This window comes from Xenopus laevis, chromosome 1S, assembly GCF_017654675.1.
Source record: "Xenopus laevis strain J_2021 chromosome 1S, Xenopus_laevis_v10.1, whole genome shotgun sequence".
Taxonomy (NCBI): domain Eukaryota; kingdom Metazoa; phylum Chordata; class Amphibia; order Anura; family Pipidae; genus Xenopus; species Xenopus laevis.
Window position 1 is genome coordinate 141891152 of NC_054372.1, and position 20480 is coordinate 141911631.

A 20480-nucleotide genomic window follows, 5' to 3' on the forward strand; every position below is an offset into this window, starting at 1 on the left:
TTTTGAATCTGAGCTGAATGCTGAGGATCAATTACAAACTCACTGAACAGAAATGTACCATGTGGCCCCCCTTCAAGTCACTGACTAACTCAGAGTTATAGAGCTGAAAAGCAGGAAGTTGGATTCTGGCTATTTTATTAGACATCTGTTCACTCCAGCCTTTGTATATTACATTTTTGGCTAACTAACTATATTAGAAACATTTTTTATTTTGCACAGCCTATTTATTTACACAGTTTTTATTTTCAAACTGAACTGTTCCTTTAAGTTAGCTTTCAGTATTTTATAAAATGACCAATTTTAAGCAACTTTGAAATTGGTCTACATTATTTTTTATAGTTTTATTATTTGCCTATTTCACCTGACTCTTTCCAGCATTCATACGGGTCACTGACCCCATCTAATAACAAATACTCTATAAGACTACAAAGTTATTAATATAAGATATTGCTCCTCTTTCTATTCAGGCCTCTCCTATTCATGTTCCAGTCACTTATTCATATCAATGCATGGTTGCCAGGGTAAATTGTATTCTAGCAACCAGCATGCTAAAATTGCAAACTGGAGAGCTGCTGAATAAAAAGCAAAATAACTCAAAAAACACAAATAATAAAAAATGAAAACCATATGCAAATTGTCTCAGAATATCACTCTCTACATCATACCGTAATAAAAGTTAACTCAAAGGTGAACAAGGCAGTTATAAAATGACTAACCTTTAGGGTGATGGCACACTGGGAAATTTGTCTGTGTTAAAATCTTCACTACCGCAGGCCCCCAAAAAAAGACTTTCCATTGAATATCATCACGATCGCCAGAAGTTTGTTTTTTTTCTCAATTTTCCCACAATTCGATCACTGAGTACTAGGTTTTACCGTTGCCAATTGTAATATTATTCATTGGAAAGTGTTTCTGGGAGATTTGTTGCCTGCAGTAGCCCAGATCTAACAACATGCAACATGCAATACAAAGTAAGATAGTGAAGGTCATGACATGCTGTTGTGGTTTCAGAGTAGAGGATCAGAGATCCTGAAACACTATGTGCCTAATAGTTACCATATTGGCGTGGGTTGTCCATCCACAGAGGACTTTGATCTGGATATTCAGCAGGAACGCTCAGCTGCAAAGGGGGAACACTCGGGAGGTTCTTATCATCTGGTAATACATTTTTAAGGGCAGGTTTATCATTTTGAAACACATCACACAGTCGCATTTGTTTTTCTGGATAGAATCTGGATCTTTAAAATACAAATATTATACTTTTTCAGCATGCAAACAAATGTAGACACCTGAAAAAAAAAATCTACAGACACTGGCAAGCTCTACAGTCATTCTTCTCACCACTGTAAAAAAGCAATATGCCTTACATTCTAGGGTTAAATGCCAGATTTGTAATATAATTAATTAGACAAAAATGTAATGTATAAAGGCTGGAGTGACTTGATGTCTAACATAATAGCCAGAACACCACTTCCTGCTTTTCAGCTCTCTTGGTTTCCACTGATTGGTTACCAGGCAGTAACCAATCAGCGACTTGTGGCGGGGCCACATGGGTCATATCTGTTGCTTTTGAATCTGATCTGAATGCTGAGGATCAATTGCAAACTCACTACAGAAATGTACCATGTGGCCCCCCTTCAAGTCACTGACTAACTTAGAGTTAGAGAGCTGCAAAGCAGGAAGTAGTGTTCTGGCTATTATGATAGACATCCACTCACTTCAGCCTTTATACATTAAATTTTTGTCTAAGTAACTATAATAGAAACATTTTTTTTATTTTGCACTGAACTGTTCCTTTAATAACTAGTGACTGCTTATTTCATCTTAACAGAATGCCTATTACATTTGCCAAGGCAAGTACAGGGCTAGGAGAACCTCTAAGAGGTTTATTTGTTAAACCTTGAATTTATCAGGTCAAGTTTTAAAGGGGAAAAAACCCTAAAATATTTCAAGATTTATTATATTCCAGCTAAAACCTGTCGTCAATAGTTATGTCAATGGCAGATAGTCCCTTTTACAATTAGAAGATGTTTTTTGCCTTTATGATGTTCAAATGTTTTAGGCTGTTTGACACTGGTTTTAGTTCAATAGTTCGAAAAATTCATGGTTTCTGTTTGATAACCCAAATAATTAAGAGTTTTCAGGTGACAATTCTAAAAATTTGCATGGTTCGAGTAGTCAAGACTTTTCCCGCATGGACTTTTTTCCATCAGATTTTTGATAGATTAATTTGTTATAAATTGTAATAGATAATTTGTGGTTGGGAGTTAGGTTGTTTTTTAGGAGTTTTAGTAATAGTGAACTTTAGCGGCAAATCTCTGGGGCATTTTTAGCAAATGGTTAAAGGACAGTTTGCAATGTTTCTCCAGAGGAAACTTTTTTTCTAGTTCAGGTAAACCAGAATTAACAACTTTTTCAGTTTTCACAAAAAAACCCAAAAAGTTTAAACTTCAATCTCTCTGGAGAGAGAGGGGGGGGGGGGCAACCTAAAGCTTTCTAATTCTGATTTTTTAAACATTTATATTATGTGCAATGTCAATTGTCCATGTCAACAGAGCACCCCAATACCAAATGTGTATAGTTTTATATACAAAAAAACAGTATCTTATCTCCTGCATGTTCTTAGATACAAAGATAAATCTGCATTAATATGAAGGCCAGGTATTATCTTATCATTTTGATGCCCCTGGGATTAATGCACAGGATTACCAAGATCAAAAATAGGAAAAAAGAAAACATTTGAATGTCTAATATTTAATTGAATAGCCCCGACCTGAAAATTTGAATCTAATTCGACTAAAAATCCCTCCTAAAAAACCCTCATGTCAGGAAGGCAATTAACATATTCGCATTGGGGGATTCAAATTCTAAAGTGTGAATTCTGACACCAAAAAACAATTCGAAAATTCGAATTTACTATTCGACCCTTTAGAAATCTGCCCCTAAAAGTTACATAGCACAATATTGTATCTACTGAACACATTAACAAGCGGAGGACATGGCCGAGTAGTACTTACCCCAGAATTAATGTAATTTTTAGAATTTACGGTATCAGGTCTTCATGACTCACCTATTTTGCATATAAGGTAGACGGTGCCATTATTACTGCAGTGAGATGGGTCCAGATTCACCAGGAATTTTGAGTGCAGTTTGGCGACTTCACCCTGAAGCACATTTGGAATACCCTGCCTCTCATCTTCTTCAAACTTTCTCTTCCTTGGCACTACCAGCTGAGACCTGATGAGATGAATAGAACAAAGTATAACCACATAAATGCATTTTGATAAGGGGAAGTGTCTCTTCTTCTATATAATTCCCTCAAATAGGCATTTTATTTATATCAAAAGCTATTGCTTAGTATACGGAGGGAGGATCTCCAATATATATACTGGTAAAGGTACTTTTAGCAGGTCAGATGCTGAGAATAAGCAGAGGACTGCGCCTCAGTCTGTATATGCAGAACAGTCACTCCATGTCCTGAGAACAGAGGAAGTCTTTTACATCTCCTTCATTTTAAAGCACAGTAGCAACTTTGCCACCATAGATTCATTACTTTACAACTACAATGTTCATGACTGTACAGTTAGCAGATGGAGCATTAAAGGGCATGTAAAGGCAAAAAAAAAATAAAATCCCATTTTTACCTTCGTTAATGAAAAAGAAACCCATCTCCAAAAAATGTGTACCGTTTTTATAAGAAACCTGACTGTATGCAGTGAAATTCTCCCCCTTTACTACTGTGGACAGGAATTGTCAGATGGTCCCTAACTGCTCTGCAGGAAAAACAATCATACTTATGAGCAGCAGGAAGAGCTCATCCCAGCCATGCAAAACTCAAGCAGCTTTGTTTGTTTCCCTGTAGAGCAGTCGGCGAATGTGTAGAGATTTGTATTGGATTTTATTTTTGCCTTTACATCCCCTTTACTGTTTCCAACTCCAACTACAGGGACAAAGATCATGGATCCAGATTTAAACAGATAAACCGGGATTCTATTTGAAGGATTATTTTGCTGCAGCCACTGGTTCTGCAGAATTGGAAAAAGTTTGTATGAAACAATACTACAACTATAAAATCCACATTAGATGCCTATTCTGATTATCAATCAGTCTTGCTGTATAGGCTTCTGGCAGATATTATTTGACGTGTGCAGCCCAGACCACACTGAGCATGTGCACAGTCTTGTTCTTGCAAAGATGTTTAACAAAGTTACAAGATGGTGACTCCTTGTGGCCAACTTTGAAAGCATAAATCAATTGTTTTATTAGGCTTGTGGTGCAGTAAGTTCATGGTTACTATACAAAATACAGCATTTCTAGCCTTATTCTATTTTACACTTTACTTCCCCTTTAATAACTCACGTAATAGGCTGCCCATGAATTGCAGTCATAGCAGGCATAAAGGTTCGGTACAGAGAGTGGTTGAAAACAGGCGAGCGGATGTTTGCCAGGACAGCATCCAGCAGAGGTTGGCACAGGTACTGTTGTTTTGTGGATGGGACTGTTGGTGGGGGAGGTGTTGGCTGCGGAAATTATATTGAGCATATATTAAACAGTACTTCAAGCAAGCAACGTTCATTTAACCTCCTTAAATAAGATTTATCTATTTTCCTATTAACACAAATGTATTGTTTAATATAGTGCTGCCCACCTGTTCCATATAGTTCCATTCAAGATACATTAAAATGAAGTACAAAGGACATATGTGGTGCTTATTGGCAAAATACAATCTTTAAGAGGATGGCATCTGTCCCACTGAATCCAGTTAAACAGCACTAGTCACAAATCTCTTTACTGCAGGCAGCAATGTATCTTTATTGCCATTAAAGGGTGTGCATGTATACTTCCCAGGATTCCTCTATACATCAGGTCTGCCTTGAAAGATTCTGAGAAAAACAGCAGTCATATCCAGTATTACATGAAAGGCAAACATATACAGTTGTGTTCAGAATAATAGCAATGTGTTTAAAAAGTAAATAAAGCTCAAAATCCTTAAAATAGCTTTTATTTCCATACACACAAATACATTGGGAGCACTGCACAATCTATTCCAAATCATGAAGAAAAATGTATCATGTTTGTCTTATTCCTTTACAGAAAGTGAAGAAAAGGGAATATTAGGCTGTTCCAGTGTCTGCATTCTTCTTTACAAACTCATTCACTGTATAAACTGAAAAATGTTTCAAGACTTTCCTTTGAATGACTGAACCAATATTTAGTTGTATAATCAGTGTTTCTGAGAACTGCTGCACATCTGTGTAACATGGAGTCCACCAACTTCTGGCACTTGTTACATTCCACAATTCTTCTGCATTTCTTGGTTTTGCCCCATTTTTGATGTAATCCCACAAATTTTCTGTTGGATTAAGGTCTGGGGATTGGGCTGGTCACTCAATAACATACAGGTCCGGACTGAGAATTAAAATAGGCCCTGGCATTTCAGGTACACAGAGGCCCAATCAGCCCACATAGAGGCCCAAACAGCCTCCATCAGCCCACTAAATACTGACTTTCTATGGCATCTTATAGCAGCCCCCCTGACATTTGCCAGAACCCACAGATTGCCAGTCTGGGCCTGATAACATCAATCTTGTTGGCCTGTAACCAAGATGTTGCTCATTTACTGGTGTGTTTGGGGTCGTTGTCTTGCTGAAACATCCATTTCAAGGGCATTTCCTCTTCAGCATCAGGCAACATGACCTCTTCAAGTATTTTGATGTATTGAAACTGATCCATGATCCCTGGTATGAGATAAATAGGCCCAAAATCATAGTATGCGAAACATTCCCATATCATGATGCTTGTGCCACCATGCTTCGCTGTCTTCACATTGTACTGTGACTTGAATTCAGTGTTTGGGGGTCGTCTGACAAACTGTCTGCAGCCCCTAGACCCAAAAAGAACAATCTTGCTTTCATCAGTCCACAAAATGTTTCGCCATTTTGCTTCAGGCCAGTCAATGTGTTCTTTGGCAAATTTTAACCTCTTCAGCACATCTTTTTTTCAACAATGGGACTTTGCGGGGGCTTCATGCTGATAGCGGCTTCACATAGACGTCTTCTAATTGTAACAGTATCACAGGTAACTTTAGACCTTCTTTGTTCTTCTTGGAGCTGATGATTGGCTTTGCCATTTTGGCAATTCTTCTATCCATTTGAATGGTAGTTTTCCATTTTCTTTCAAGTCTTTCAGGTTTCACGTCTTTTTGGTTGCCATTTTAAAGCATTTGAGATCATTTTAGCTTCTGCACTTTCTTACTTGTTTTCCCCTCTCTACCCTGTTCATCTGAACAATGTCTGGAACGACCCATTTTACTCAGATTTTCAGAGAGAAATGCACTATAACCAGCATGCACAACATTTGCCGTAATTGACAACTGTTTTTTCACAGAATGAATGAGCTCAATAATTGAACGTCACACTGCTATTACATGGAAGAAGATATTATTATTATTTGGAACAAGCCTCAATTAATGATTCAGTTACTCAGAATCAGCAGCATGCATGTCATGAATGTTGGCTCTGTTGGTTTCCAATTACTCTACTACACCTACTAGTAAATTATTTGCAATGTAGAAATATAAGTTCTACCAAAACCAGTGATTGATCAGGTTAGTGATGTCGGACTGCTATTATTCTGAACTCAACTGTATCACATGTTATGCTTTATATAACAACTGGGCAATGAAATATATTGGTTGCTAAAATCTCGGTTCTTTACAGCAAATACACATATAGCGGCCCTTCAGGAGATCACCACAGTAAAATGGTCAGATAATCTCAACTCATGCAAGATAAATTCTTCCTATGTGAAATATGTGCATGGTGAGAATAATTTTCTCAGGCTTTTCCATACTAATCAATTCATTCTTCTTTTAGCAACACATATAAACACATGTATATTTTTACCACAGCCATGTCATTTTTAAGCTTCTCCAGGGCAATTTCACACTTCTGCAAAGTTTTCAGGGGGCACCTATAAGAAATGAGCGCCAGTGAGTCTTAGGGAAGATTGCTGAAGTACAGAAATTATTGTGAACACATATTTATAAAGTGTCAGCATATTTTGCAGTGCGGTACAACAGAGGGTTATATACAAACATTATATTCTAAAACTCATCAGTTTAGGATATAAAGGGGCCCTACTCAATCTAGAGTCCTGCAGCGGGTCGGGTACCCGCGGGTTACACCCAAAAACCTGCAGTACCCTGCGGGTTGCAGGTAAAAGTTCCGGGTGCGGGTATAGAAGCGGTTCTGCTGGTCAGACCGTGGGTCTTCTCAATAGCGATATTTACTCCTTTTTTCTGATCGCGTCTACTTCAGATGACGTCACTTCCGGTTTACAATGACAGTACTTCCTGATTCTTGATGGTCAGCGGGTTGCGGATAAGGTACTTGTGGGTCGGGTAGTTGGTCCAAGTGGGTAAGAATGCGGGTTGCGGGTCCGGATTGCAGGTTGCAGGTATGGGTTCCAAAAAATGGACCAGTGCAGGACTCTAACTCAACCTACTATTTAAAAGGAGTAAGGGAGAATTCAGTCATGCACAATAAACAACTTACCTCTTGTTTGGATCTGTCAGTATATCCAGGAGACTCTTCATCTTACTTAAATCTTTCTTTCTCTCTGACATAAAAGTAAAATTTCAACTAAGCCATAGTACGGTAATACAAATACCCCCGTTTATCTGTAGGTTAAATGCACTCACCTTCATTTTTATCAATTTTATTGATCATTCGTCTCAGTGGTTCTATGTACTTGGAAAGCTGCTTCAGTTTATCCAGATACTGCTGTTCCTCTGATTGGTTGTTACTTGCAGGACTCATAACAGAATTTGGGTTTCCTATAACAATGTGTTAAAATGTGTACCATTATAGGTATTATTTAAAGAGTGGGGCATAAATGTATACCAGTTACTGACGGCCTCTTGTTTTTCTTACCTGGAGTATTAAGGGGTCCTGGTGATGGAACACTGAAGTTCTGAGGGGTGCGTACTGATGCTGGACTCTGGGAAGGTTGAGGAGATGGACTAGGCATGAAGCTACTGGGAGATGGAGCTGGACCAGAACTGAAAAACAGATATAAATATGAGGAACTGTACCTCAAAGAAGCGATCATCTTTGTTAAGAAAAAGAGGCAGTTAAGTGGATCCAAACAAAACAGACTTACCTGACATTAGAATTAGGTTGTGAAATTGGTTGAGATGGCTGAGGGGATGGTTGTGGAGGAGGAGGCATGGACTGTGTCGTTTGCGCCTGTACAGGGGATGGTGAGGACATTACAGGAATGCTGTTCTGATTGACCTAAAATGTAAATTGAAGTTGGTAAGCAAGAAGACACCTGCGTATGGGGGAAAAAAATACTTCTACGACGAGAGAAAACTAAACTCAGCAAGATCAAATCTTAGAGCTGGGAAACCTGTCCTTAAACACACTTTGGACCTGCTAAAGAATTGTTAGTGGGAGTTAGTGTCCTCTTCTGTGAAGCATCTACACAAGAGAAACAAAATAAGAATCCATTTGCACAAGCACAATAGTTACATCATTTGTGCAATAAATCAATTCTCGTGTGCGTCTTGGATTTCTAGGAAAAGCAACCGTGTTTTGTTAGTTTAACAGCATGAATGTTCCAGTGCTAGCAAAAAATGAAAACCATTGCCTTGTATAGAAGTTATCTGAAAATACTGTGCAGGACCTGAGAGTAGAAAAACACCCTGCTAGATTCTAGCAGCAGATAAAAAGGATTTCCAACAAATGGTTGGTATGATGAGCAGCGAGAAGAGAAATACTGGAACCCAGTAAAGAAGGACCTAAAGTATAAGATTCTCAGAGTAATATGGAGAACATCGTGTGTTTGCCCTTCCTATTGATTGTGGTGCTGATCTTGCTTATATTGAAGCAAACTCACATATAAAAGAGCGATTAGCGGGAAAAAGATAACTAAAGCAGGTACTATGTAGTAGCATGGAGAGGTTATCCAGATAAATACAATAATGCAACGCACAAAGCAGAGAAGCTAAACCCAGACTTGTTGCATGACACTCTAAAGTACACACTTTTGTTAATAACTGCCAGAGATGAAGGTGTTAATACAATTCAGACAATAAATTCCTGGAAGGACCACAGGGGCATAACTGACAACCCCCTCACAGAAATGTGTATGCACTCAGGATTGAGAAATTGTGGCTAGCCACCTGGACCAGAAGCAACATTGGGACCTAAAAGTTAGTCAATACCTGTGGGATCTGCTGTTCTCCCAAAGGGACGGAGCTTGTAGGATTGGCAGGAACAGTGGATGGCGGGAAGCGTGGTCTTACTGGCATCCCACCTCGAGGCATAGGTGTGGAGATCATCTTCAGAGTACAGAGGGATAAATGTAAATCAAGCAATGCAGTGCCAGCGGCACGTAGGAAAGGATGCATGAAGGCCAAATTAGCAAGGATAAAGGGCACCCTACAATCTATATGACACAGGATTGAACAGCACCCCAAGCTAAAGGGCCACAGCAAACAACCATCAAGCAAGCCAGGGCCATATGTGCTTCACTAAGAATTACCTACTGAGTTTACACTTTCTATGGCACCCCATCAATACATCTCTCGCCCAACAATGGGAAAAAAGATTAATACTCCAAGGCTGTGATTTGCAGACTGGGCCCAGTAATACTGGACTTGGAATTGAAAAGAGTTCAGAAGAAGTCCCGAATCATCCAGTGCCTAGTTGCAGTCTCATATAGGCAGTATCAAGTAGTATTAAAGGAACAGTTCAGTTGGGTAAATAGATAGGTTGGGCAAAATAAAAAATGTTTCTAATATAGTTAGTTAGGCAAAAATGTAATGTATAAAGGCTGGAGTGACTGGATATCTAACATAAAACAGAACAGAACTGTTTTTCAGCTCTCTAACACTGATTTAGTCAGTGACTTTAAGGGGGGCCACATGGGACATATCAGCGAGTTTGCAATTGATCCTCAGCATTCAGCTCAGATTCAAACGCAACAGATATGACCCATGTGCCCCTCCCTCAAGTCTCTGATTGGTTACTGCCTGGTAACCAATCAGTGGAAACCAGGAGAGCTGAAAAGCAGGAAGTAGTGTTCTGCTCTGTTATATTAGACATCCATTGATTCTGTCGTTAATTCCATTTTCAATATAGTACAGGCATGGAATCCATTATCCGGAAGCCCGTTATCCAGAAAGCTCCAAACTACAGAAAGGCTGTCTCCGATACACTCCATTATAATCAAATAGTACAAATTTTTCAAAATGATTAAAAATGATTTCCTTTTTCTCTGTAATAATAAAACAGTACCTTGTACTTGATCCCAACTAAGATATAATTAATCCTTATTGGAAGCAGAGCCAGCCTATTGGGTTTAATTTAATATTTACATGATTTTCTAAATAGACTTAGGGTATGAAGATTGAAATTATGGAAAGATCTGTTATCCGGAAAACCCCAGGTCCAGAGCATTCTGGATAACAGGTCCCATACCTGTATAGAAGAAATAAACACACTTGGAGGTGACATAAGGTAGTCAGCAAGTACAGTCTCAAGTGCTCAGAATTACACAAGAAACATTTTTAATCTAGGCTATGAGCTAGCACTAGCCCAATTTCATTTTTATTAGATTGATACAGATCATGTGAATCTAAGTATGCCCTCCTGATCTCCACAGCCACCAGCTAAAGCTAATATTCTTACATGGCCTTCTAGTTAGGTCTCTGCATTGTTCTCTGAAACTCACAGGTTAACTCCCTGTAGCAGTGGAAAGAGGAGTAAAGCTTTCACATAAGCACTAAACATATTACCATTCACAGTTCCTATGTGTACACTTAGGAAATGGTAATACATACAAGGCTTATAGGAGAAATACAATGAAAATAAAAGAAAATAACCTGATTTATGTTTATCTTTCTGCTGCTACAGAGAGTCATTTAACCCACGCAAAATACACAAACCAGGAATACCTGTTTAGCAAGAAGGCTCTGAATGAATGCTAAAAAAAAAAATATAAATAGAGCAAGCTACTATTTCACTTTCGAGAATGCGTTAACTTCCCCTTTATTTACGTATGATACTTTCTCAAGTTTGAATAAACAGATGACCGATAACAGTACACGAGTATTGCTCCTGTGCTCCAAACACTACTTCTTTTGCTGAACTGCTGATACAAGTCAGTCATGGGTTATAGAGTTAAAAAGAATTAGCACAATTAGGGAGAGCAATAGACTTTCGATATTCATTCGGCATGTTTAGAAGAAAGATATACTTTAGGATTAACAAAATAACTTTTGTGTTTAAAATAACATTAAGTCCACTAATGCTGTGAGAAATCATTCAAATATCCAGTCCAGAACAAAAAGGGAAAAGAGAAACAGTATTATCAGAGTTTAAGCTGGCCATAGACACACAGATCAAAAATCAAACCTGACCAATCGACCAATCTCCGCCAGACGAAAGCTGTCGGCACTCTCCACACACGATCCGAAAATCGTGCGAATCGTCAATTCGTACGATTTTCGGATCGTGTGCGGAGAGTGCTGACAGCTTTCGCCCGGCGGAGATCGGTCGTTTGGTCGATCGGTCAGGTTTGATTTTGACCCGACCGATCCAGCCGGAGCCCATTGCACATCGTAATCTGATTGTTCGGCCGTAGATTACCCCCGATATAGCCATGCTTGTTAAATCAGGGAAAGATCTAATAGGAACCAACGAGGGCAGGGATGTGTTCTTCTGTCTAAAAGATACATTCTGCTTAATATAAGCTGTGTTTTCAGTATAACCCAGTAACAAACAGTATAACACAAATCATGATGCCTCAAGTCATCCCGTACATTTTGTTGGATGACCAAAAATGAGCAAAATATTGTGTGCTAAAAAGCTAGAATTGGTTAACATTATCACAATCAAATCAAGACACCATTAGAACATGGAAACGCGCATAATATAGCACACAGTAATATTAAACTGTAGATTGATGTCCTGCCTTTCCATTGTAACCTGGCATAAAAGCATAACTACTTTAAGTAAAACAAAAACACATGGTGGTGCATTTATACATTTACCTATTCAGACTGTTGACTTGAATCCTCCGAACAATGAATGCTACCACAAAGGACTCTGCTAAAGGCCAGCTAGTGTATCATTTTTCCCACCACACAGGACCAAGCATTAAAGTTGGTGAGATTTCCGTTGTCTCTATATGTAGGACTAGGAAATCACATTCTAAATAAACAACCTCCCTGTTCTCTCCTTGCATGTCCAAGACACTAAAATAACATGAATTAAGCTTAACCAGGAATGGCAGCCATCAGGAAAATGCAGACAAACTTTAGGAGGGTAATGTCGTTGTTGGGGCATCAAACATCCAAAATTAACAAAACTTTGTATGTTATTGGAAGCTCCAAACTTCACTTATACCTAGGTAGGTCTGTCCCTTAACACTGTCGAAAACCTGCAATACTGCATTAATGTTTTGGGTTTTCAATATGGTTAAGCACAAAACAAAAACTGTGGTACCTTGTTAGCCAGTAGCAAAAATAACAAATAAAAAAACAAATACAAAAAGTATTGTAGAAGTGAACCCTATATTGGCTAACAATAAAAAAAATACATTGCAAGCTTTCGGAGCACCAAGGTTCCTTCGTCAGGCAAAATATGAAAGCTAGAAAGGCACAGCATATATTCTGTTAGATCAGTGAAAGGTATTCATGGGCAATAAATTAGGAAGTTACAGAAAGATAGAGATCAAATGTAGAGATAATACAATGAACTAGGGTGGGTTGTAAATAGTCCAGGAGTCTGGATTCAGTCAGGTCACATAGTGTGACATGAAACCTGACCCTAAATTAAGGCCCTGTCTTAATGTGGTTAATAACTCCATACATTTGAATTCATAAATCTTCCCTTCCCGTTCAGTTTTAAAGTTTAAGCAGTTTTAAGACCTGCGTGTCCTGAAGACTGTGATTTTGATTGCAGAAATGTTGCCCCACTGGTGTATCACATGATTTGGTGTTGATTTTATGTCTGTGATGGTTCATCCTTGTGTGCAATTTTTGTCCTGTTTCACTAATGTATATGCCTCCTGTAGAGCACCTAGTACATGTAATCATGTATACCACATTGGATGAAGCACACGAATAGTGGTCCAGAATGTTGTAGACTTTTTGTGTATTCGGAATTGCCTTGGTGCTCCGAAAGCTTGCAATGTATTTTTTTTATTGTTAGCCAATATAGGTATCACTTCTACAATACTTTTTGTATTTGTTTTTTTATTTGTTACAATATGGTTAAAGGAATTGTTCAGTGTAAAAATAAAAACTGGGTACATAGATAGGCTGTGCAAAATAAAAAATGTTTCTAATATAGTTAGTTAGCAAAAAATGTAATTTATAAAGGCTGGAGTGATTTGATGTATAACATGTCAGTCAGAACACTACTTCCTGCTTTTCAGCTCTCTTGGTTTACACTGACTGGTTACCCTGGCTACCAGGCAGTAACCAATCAGAGACTTGAGGGGGGGCCACATGGGTCATTTCTGTTGCTTTTGAATCTGAGCTGAATGCTGAGAATCAATTACAAACTCACTGAACAGAAATGTACCATGTGGCCCCCCTTCAAGTCGCTGACTAACTCAGAGTTATAGAGCTGAAAAGCAGGAAGTCGGATTCTGGCTGTTTTATTAGACATCTGTTCACTCCAGCCTTTGTATATTACATTTTTGGCTAACTAACTATATTAGAAACATTTTTTATTTTGCACAGCCTATCTATTTACACCGTTTTTATTTTCACATTGAACTGTTCCTTTAAGAATCACTTCATGCACAGGAAGTACATCACCCAGTTGCCTTAGGTGCTTACCTGCCCAGCTGCCAAGTGGGCTTGAGCTGCTTGCTGCTGAGCTGCCTGCTGTTGCGCCTGCTGTTGTGCCTGCTGGGCTGCTTGCTGAGCTTGCTGCTGAGCCGCTTGGTGCTGCTTAGCCGCTTGGTGCTGCTGAGCCGCTTGGTGCTGCTGAGCCGCTTGGTGCTGCTGAGCAGCTTGGTGCTTCTGAGCTGCCTGCTGAGCCTGCTGTTGTGCCTGCTGTTGTGCCTGCTGCTGTTGAGCTTGCTGCTGTTGAGCTTGCTGCTGTTGAGCTTGCTGCTGTTGTGCTTGCTGCTGTTGAGCTTGCTGCTGTTGAGCTTGCTGCTGTTGAGCTTGCTGCTGTTGAGCTTGCTGCTGTTGAGCTTGCTGCTGTGCCTGCTGTTGAGCTTGCTGCTGTGCCTGATGTTGCTGTACTCTTACCTGCTAAATATCAATGAAAGACATTTAATTTCATTTAATGGCAGGTGGAAAAACAATTAGAACCCAAAAATCAAACATTCAGTTTTGCATAGCATACAGATCAAACTAGAAATTTTGCAAAAAAACGATACCTGCAATAACTTTAACTGCTGCTGAGGTGTTAGTGTTACAGGCATAACTTGGGAAGGAATCTGTCCTTGGGCAACAAGAGATGGTGCCTGTGGCTGCGTGGAGAGCAGCTGCTGCTGCTGACTTTGTGCCACCTGTTGCATTTGTTGCAACTGCATTACTTGTGGAGGTGGTGGCTGCTGTTGCTGCTGCTGCTGCTGCTGCTGCTGCATTTGTTGCATCTGTAGATGTGCCATTCTCTGGAGCTGTTGCTGCTGTTGTAATTGCTGAAAAGAAATAACACATACTGTAAATATGTTCCCCTCATGAACTCAAACACAAGAAATCTAACAGCTCTGTCCTGTTAAATGACAAGGAAAGTCTTTTATAGGAATGCACCGAATCCAGGATTCGGTTCGGGATTCAGGCAGGATTCGGCCTTTTTTAGCAGGATTCGGATTTGGCTGAATCATCCTACCAGGCCGAACCGAATCCGAATTTGTATATGCAAATTAGGGGTGGGGTGGGAAATAGCGTGACTTTTTGTCATAAAACATGAAAGTAAAAAATATTTTCCCCTTCCCACCCCTAATTTGCATATGCAAATTAGGATTCGGATTTGATTCAGTAATCGGCTGAACCTTTCGAGAAGGGTTCGGTGGTTTAACCAAATCCAAAATAGTGGATTCGGTGCATCCCTAGTCTTTTAATCTACATCCCTTTATACAATAGAGACCCCAATGTGTACCTGATCACTAAAATAGTTTTTCTGAAAACCGCTCCTGTCTCGTTCAGTGCCCTCTGGAAGGTATCAATATTTCTCTGTTCTCATCACCAACATTTTCTTTTTAGTGACGCAATAAAGCTGGTACCGGCGAACTAACTGCGCATGTGCCAAAACTATTCCTCCCTCTGGGCGCGAGCACTTCTAAAAATCTTGTGCACTGTTACAACTTGCTACAATAACGGTGCACAAGTAGTTTTAAATGCGCATGAGCTGCCTTCCAGTTAAAACAACAAAGCAGATTCGCTGGTCTTGGTCTTTGCTGCATGAGCATGGAATCATGGTAATCTCTATTCTAATACTCAGCGGGTTTTTTTCTAGTATAGCTTTTCTGATCACACAAATGGAGGCATGCCTATCAATGAAGATTTATTCCACTTTCCTTGTCCTTTAAGGACCTTTAAAGTTACCACTGAAGTAATACATTTGTGGCAACCACCTGCTGCTGATTCTGCTGCTGCTGTAGTTGAAATTTCAGTATGTGTTGCTGCTGTGCCGCTGCCTGCATCTGTTGTTGCTGTTGCACCTGCTGCTGTTGCACCTGCTGCTGCTGCTGTTGTTGCACCTGCTGCTGCTGTTGTTGTTGCACCTGCTGCTGCTGTTGTTGTTGCACCTGCTGCTGCTGTTGTTGCTGTTGTTGCTGTTGCACCTGCTGCTGCTGTTGTTGCTGCTGCTGCTGCTGTTGCTGCTGCTGTGCTGCAGCAACAGCTGCCACTTGAAATTGCTGCTGCTGTGCCACTTGGAACTGCTGTTGTTGATGCTGTTGTTGATGCTGTAGAGCTGCCTGGTGCTGCTGTTGCTGAAATTGCTGTTGCTGGTGTTGTGCCATTTGCTGCAGCTGTAACTGAGCTATGAAAACAAAGCAAGCAACATTAAAATATACACCATTACAACCTAGCGATAATTAAAATAAAAGTTCACTTATATAACAGATAAACATTTTAATCTATGTTAAAAAATACTAGTTGAGGAAATGAATATTTGGGCTGAAAGTCAGTGGGTTAAGGATAAAGCTAAGGGCCTCCAAAGATCCTTCTTATACCATTCTGAAGCAAATACACTAGTTTTACCAGTGCAGGGCAACACTATATTATATTGTCATTGACAGCCTGTATGCAAATGCAAATCCATTACAAGAACAGAAAAAGCAAGTATACTCATGGGTCTATTACTCACTTGCAAAACATTTTAAGTGTTAGGTGTTGTGCACTTAACTTCTTTCAATCAACATTAAGCAGATTGTGGTTGTAGGGGACTCAATTATTAGGAAAGTGGATAGGGTAAGCTGTCGTTTTGCTGTCTACCTGGTGCCAGGGTTCGGCATGTGGTTGATCGGGTAGTCAAATTATTGGGTGGGGCTGGGTATGACCCAACTGTCTTAGTGCATATCGGTACTAATGACAAAATAAATGGTAGATGGAAGACCTTAAAAAGTGATTTCAGGCATCTAGGCTCTAATATCAGGGAAAGGTCTTCCAATGTCATTTTTTCTGAAATTTTGCCTGTGCCACAAGCAAGTTTAGGAAGACAGCGTTAGCTTAGGGACCTAAATGCGTGGCTCAAGTCTTGGTGATGGATGGAAGGGTTTGGGTTCCTAGAGCACTGGGCTGATAATAGCAGAATAATGCTAACTTAACATATAATTCTCCACTAAGTAATGCAAATTTCAAAAGTAAAAGTAGTAACCTCCGCTGTATGCTGGCAAATGCACGGAGTTTGTCAGGTAAAATGGGAGACCTAGAATTAATTGCATGCTCTAAAAATTATGATATAATTGGTATCACTGAGACCTGGTGGGATGAAACATGTGACTGGACTGTGAATTTAAATGGTTACACCATTTTTAGGAGGGACAGAGGGATAAAAAAGGGCGGAGGAGTGTGTTTGTATGTAAAGCCTGAATTAAAGCCATGCACTAAAGAAATAACCATAGCTGGCACTGGTGAGGGTGTAGAATCCCTCTGGGTAGAGATTTTGACTGGGCAAAAGGTTACAAAAAGAATTATCATTGGTGTATGCTATAAACCACCTCGTATAAGTGACGAGTATGAAGCCCAGCTACTCTTGCAGATACAAGCGGCTTCACAGCTGGGTCATGTTGTTGCTATGAGTGACTTCAATTATCCAGACATTGACTGGGGTAATGGGGTTGCTAAGTCAGAAAAAGCTAGTAGGTTTGTAAACATGCTGAATGACAAATTTTTATTCCAGCTCGTTCAAGAACCTACTAGGAATAACTCACTTTTGGACCTTGTAATAACTAATAATACTGAACTCATCTCTAACATTTGTGTGGGTGAGCATTTAGGGAATAGTGATCATAACATGGTCTCCTTTGAGATTCTGTTGCAGAAGCAATTCTATAAGGGAGTAACTAAAACACTAAATTTCAGACGTGCAAACTTTGACAGTATGAGGGCATCTCTGCAACATATTAAGTGGGAAATGCTTTTCACAGGGTTAAACACAGAACAAAAATGGGAAGTCTTTAAAATGCTGCTAAATAAATATACTTGTCAGTATATTCAACTTGTAAGCAAGGAACGTTGTTGCAAAGCAAAACCTTTTTCAATAGAAGTGTTGGTTTTGAGGTGCTTTTAAGGCTTTCAAGTTAGCTGGTACAGCCGAATCATTTATAAGGTACAAGGAGGCCAATAAATCATGCAAAGAAGCTATAAGGCAAGCTAAATTGATATGGAAAAGGATATTGCAGCAAGCAGTATTCAGCAGCTCCCCAGTTTGCAGTTTCAGCTGTCTGGTTGCTAGGGTCAAAATTACCCTACAACCAAGCATTGATTTGAATAAGAGACTGGAATAGGAATAGGAGAGGCCTGAATAGAAAGATGAGTAATAAAAAGTAGCAATAACAATACATTTGCAGCCTTACATAGCATTTGAAAGCTGGAAAGTGTCAGAAGAAGGCACATAATTCAAAAACTATAAAACATAAATAATGAAGACCAATTGAAAAGTTGCTTAGAATTTGCTATTCTATAACATACTAAAAGTTAAACTGAAGGTGAACCTCCACTTTAACTGTGCTGTGCAACCTGTGCCTTTTTTCCAGCTTGAATGGCTGCCCCTATTGCTACATAGTAGCTTGTTTACATAAACTATAGTAGTCTTTCTGAAGCAAACACGCTAGTTACCAGTGCAGATCAACAGTACATTATATTTTAATTTTTTTTGATACAGTTTTAGTTTTGGTTACTGTTCCTTTAAAAACAGAGGATTCTGAGTCAGAGGTATCATAAAATGAGGCGTCGGAGTAGAAGGATTAATATACCAACTCCACAGCCCTGCATGTAAACAAACAAACAATAATATAATGCTAACTTACTGGCTTGGTTCCCTGCAGCTACACCAGTTATTCCATGTGGTGCCATTCCTGATGCACCAGGCTGTGACTGTCCAGGCAGGTTCATTTGCTGCGCTATCTGTGTCATCCCTCCCATGGCTCCCATCTGAGCTCCTTGAGGACGGACACCCATGCCCATTCCTTGCCCACCAACTACAGCGTTGCCTGTTAAATTCTGAAGAGCATTCATGGGATCTGTTGAAAATACAACTGTTAGAATCGAAATCCTTCACTTTCTGAAAAAAGGTGCCACAAAAATTTGCATAACATCCTTACCAGAAGCAGCCGTCTGGTTCTTCTTGTTAACTGCAGAGGAAAGAAAAGAGAACAGACCACTCAAATGAAACATAGCAATATAATTCTTCATTTGTTTCATGGTACAATAATAAACCGATTACCACCCAAAAACTAACTATACAGGTGCATGGGAGTATATATCATTGCAGGCTGGCACCAATTCTGACCAAATAGTTGAAACGAAAAGCCATAAATTATGATTTAAATGAATTTGGATTTATTTTTACACTATTATATATATAAAAGAAAAAGTCTTACATGCTTCATGTCAGCAAAGGACACTTAAACACGGGTGGTTAAAGGCGTAGTTCACCTTTAAAGGGGACCTGTCACCCAAAAAATGTATTCCAAATCCTATTTTATCACGTTAGTCAAGCAAAATAAACTTTAATTACACTATATAAATTATATGAATCCTGTTTCCATCGGTTTGGGAACTGATAATTATAGCAAGCAGGCAGGAGTCATTTTGTGGACACTGTTATTAAGGCAAGACTTGAATTACCTCAGAATCTTGTTTGTGCCTCAGAATGGGGGACCTGATGTCCATCCTCATGAACTGGTTACACAAATATATGGTAAAGCGAGAGGGGGAATGCAGGGAGTGAAGTGACTGAAGTAAGTGCTGAATGGAAAGTGAAAGCAATAGCCTGCCCTGCCTCAATGCCTAAGTCATAGAGGAGGGGCAGGCAATTTTTGATTGACAGCTGAGATTTTTAAATGACTTTGCAGCAGCTATGGATTCTTTAATAAAAAAAGAATTTGGATTTCATGTTTAAATTGAAAAGGACTTTTATTATACAGCGTTTTATGTCTGGGTGACAGGTTCCCTTTGAGTTAACTTTTAGTATGATATAGAATGACCAATTCTAAGCAACTTCCCAATTGGTCTTCATTATTTATTTTCTATAGTTTTTTAATCATTTGCCTCCTTCCTCTGACTCTTTTCAGCTTTCAAATGGGGGTCACTGACCCATCTAAATTCTCTGTAAGCCTGCAAATGTATTGTTATTGCTACTTTTGATTACTCATCTTTCTATTCAGGCCTTTGCTTTTCATATTCCAGTCTTTTATTCAATGCATGATTGCTAAGGTAGTTTGGACTCTAGCAAACAGATGGCTGAAATTGCAAACTAGAGAGCTGCTGAATTAAATAACTCAAACACCACAAATAATAAAAAATGAAAAACCATTTGCAAATTGTCTCGGCTTATCACTCTTCACATCATACTAAAAGTTAATTTAAAGGTGAACAACCCCTTTAAGTGTGCAATGATGTACACCTATGCAAACTCCTTCTTGCTGAAAATCTGGGGCATGTGCACCCGGACTCACCATTATCTGCCATAAGCATATACTGACAACCACTGAACTGATCCTTCTGTTATTTACGTAACTATACAGGTGGATTAGTCTGTTCTCAGCAATAAAATAAAAAAGTTATGTATTTAGAGACTCACAGATGTCTCGGAAATGAATGATGAGACGAGCAACCAAAGAAAGGTATTCCTCCTGAAATCAGAAAAAAGAAATGTCACCTAAAAGTACAATAGAACATGTTTAAATATGTAAAATATACCCAATGTATTATTTTATAAAGGCACAGCGTCACAGGTCAATAGCTTTAATACATGTCTAACAGTGACTTGTAGTAA

General features: G+C 39.2%; 1 protein-coding gene across 5 annotated transcripts in view; it reads right to left on the reverse strand.

Moving 5' to 3' along the window:
- The window catches only part of med15.S (mediator complex subunit 15 S homeolog), a 29522-nt gene that overhangs the window by 1313 nt on the left and 7729 nt on the right, over nt 1–20480 (reverse strand). The window contains exons 3-17 of one of the 5 annotated variants that reach the window (XM_018244100.2): nt 20286–20337; nt 18805–18834; nt 18511–18723; nt 15610–16019; nt 14410–14673; nt 13859–14278; nt 9230–9346; nt 8164–8297; nt 7935–8062; nt 7703–7837; nt 7557–7620; nt 6906–6972; nt 4360–4520; nt 3071–3237; nt 1057–1155 (exon numbers count right to left, since the gene is read on the reverse strand). In XM_018244100.2, coding sequence (XP_018099589.1) covers nt 1057–1155; nt 3071–3237; nt 4360–4520; nt 6906–6972; nt 7557–7620; nt 7703–7837; nt 7935–8062; nt 8164–8297; nt 9230–9346; nt 13859–14278; nt 14410–14673; nt 15610–16019; nt 18511–18723; nt 18805–18834; nt 20286–20337 — 2461 coding nt within the window. Of the gene's footprint in view, nt 1–1056; nt 1239–3070; nt 3238–4359; nt 4521–6905; nt 6973–7556; nt 7621–7702; nt 7838–7934; nt 8063–8163; nt 8298–9229; nt 9347–13858; nt 14282–14409; nt 14674–15609; nt 16020–18510; nt 18724–18804; nt 18835–20285; nt 20338–20480 lie in introns of those variants that run through there. The other 4 variants (XM_018244099.2, XM_041580294.1, XM_018244101.2 and 1 more) reach the window with 4 other exon arrangements.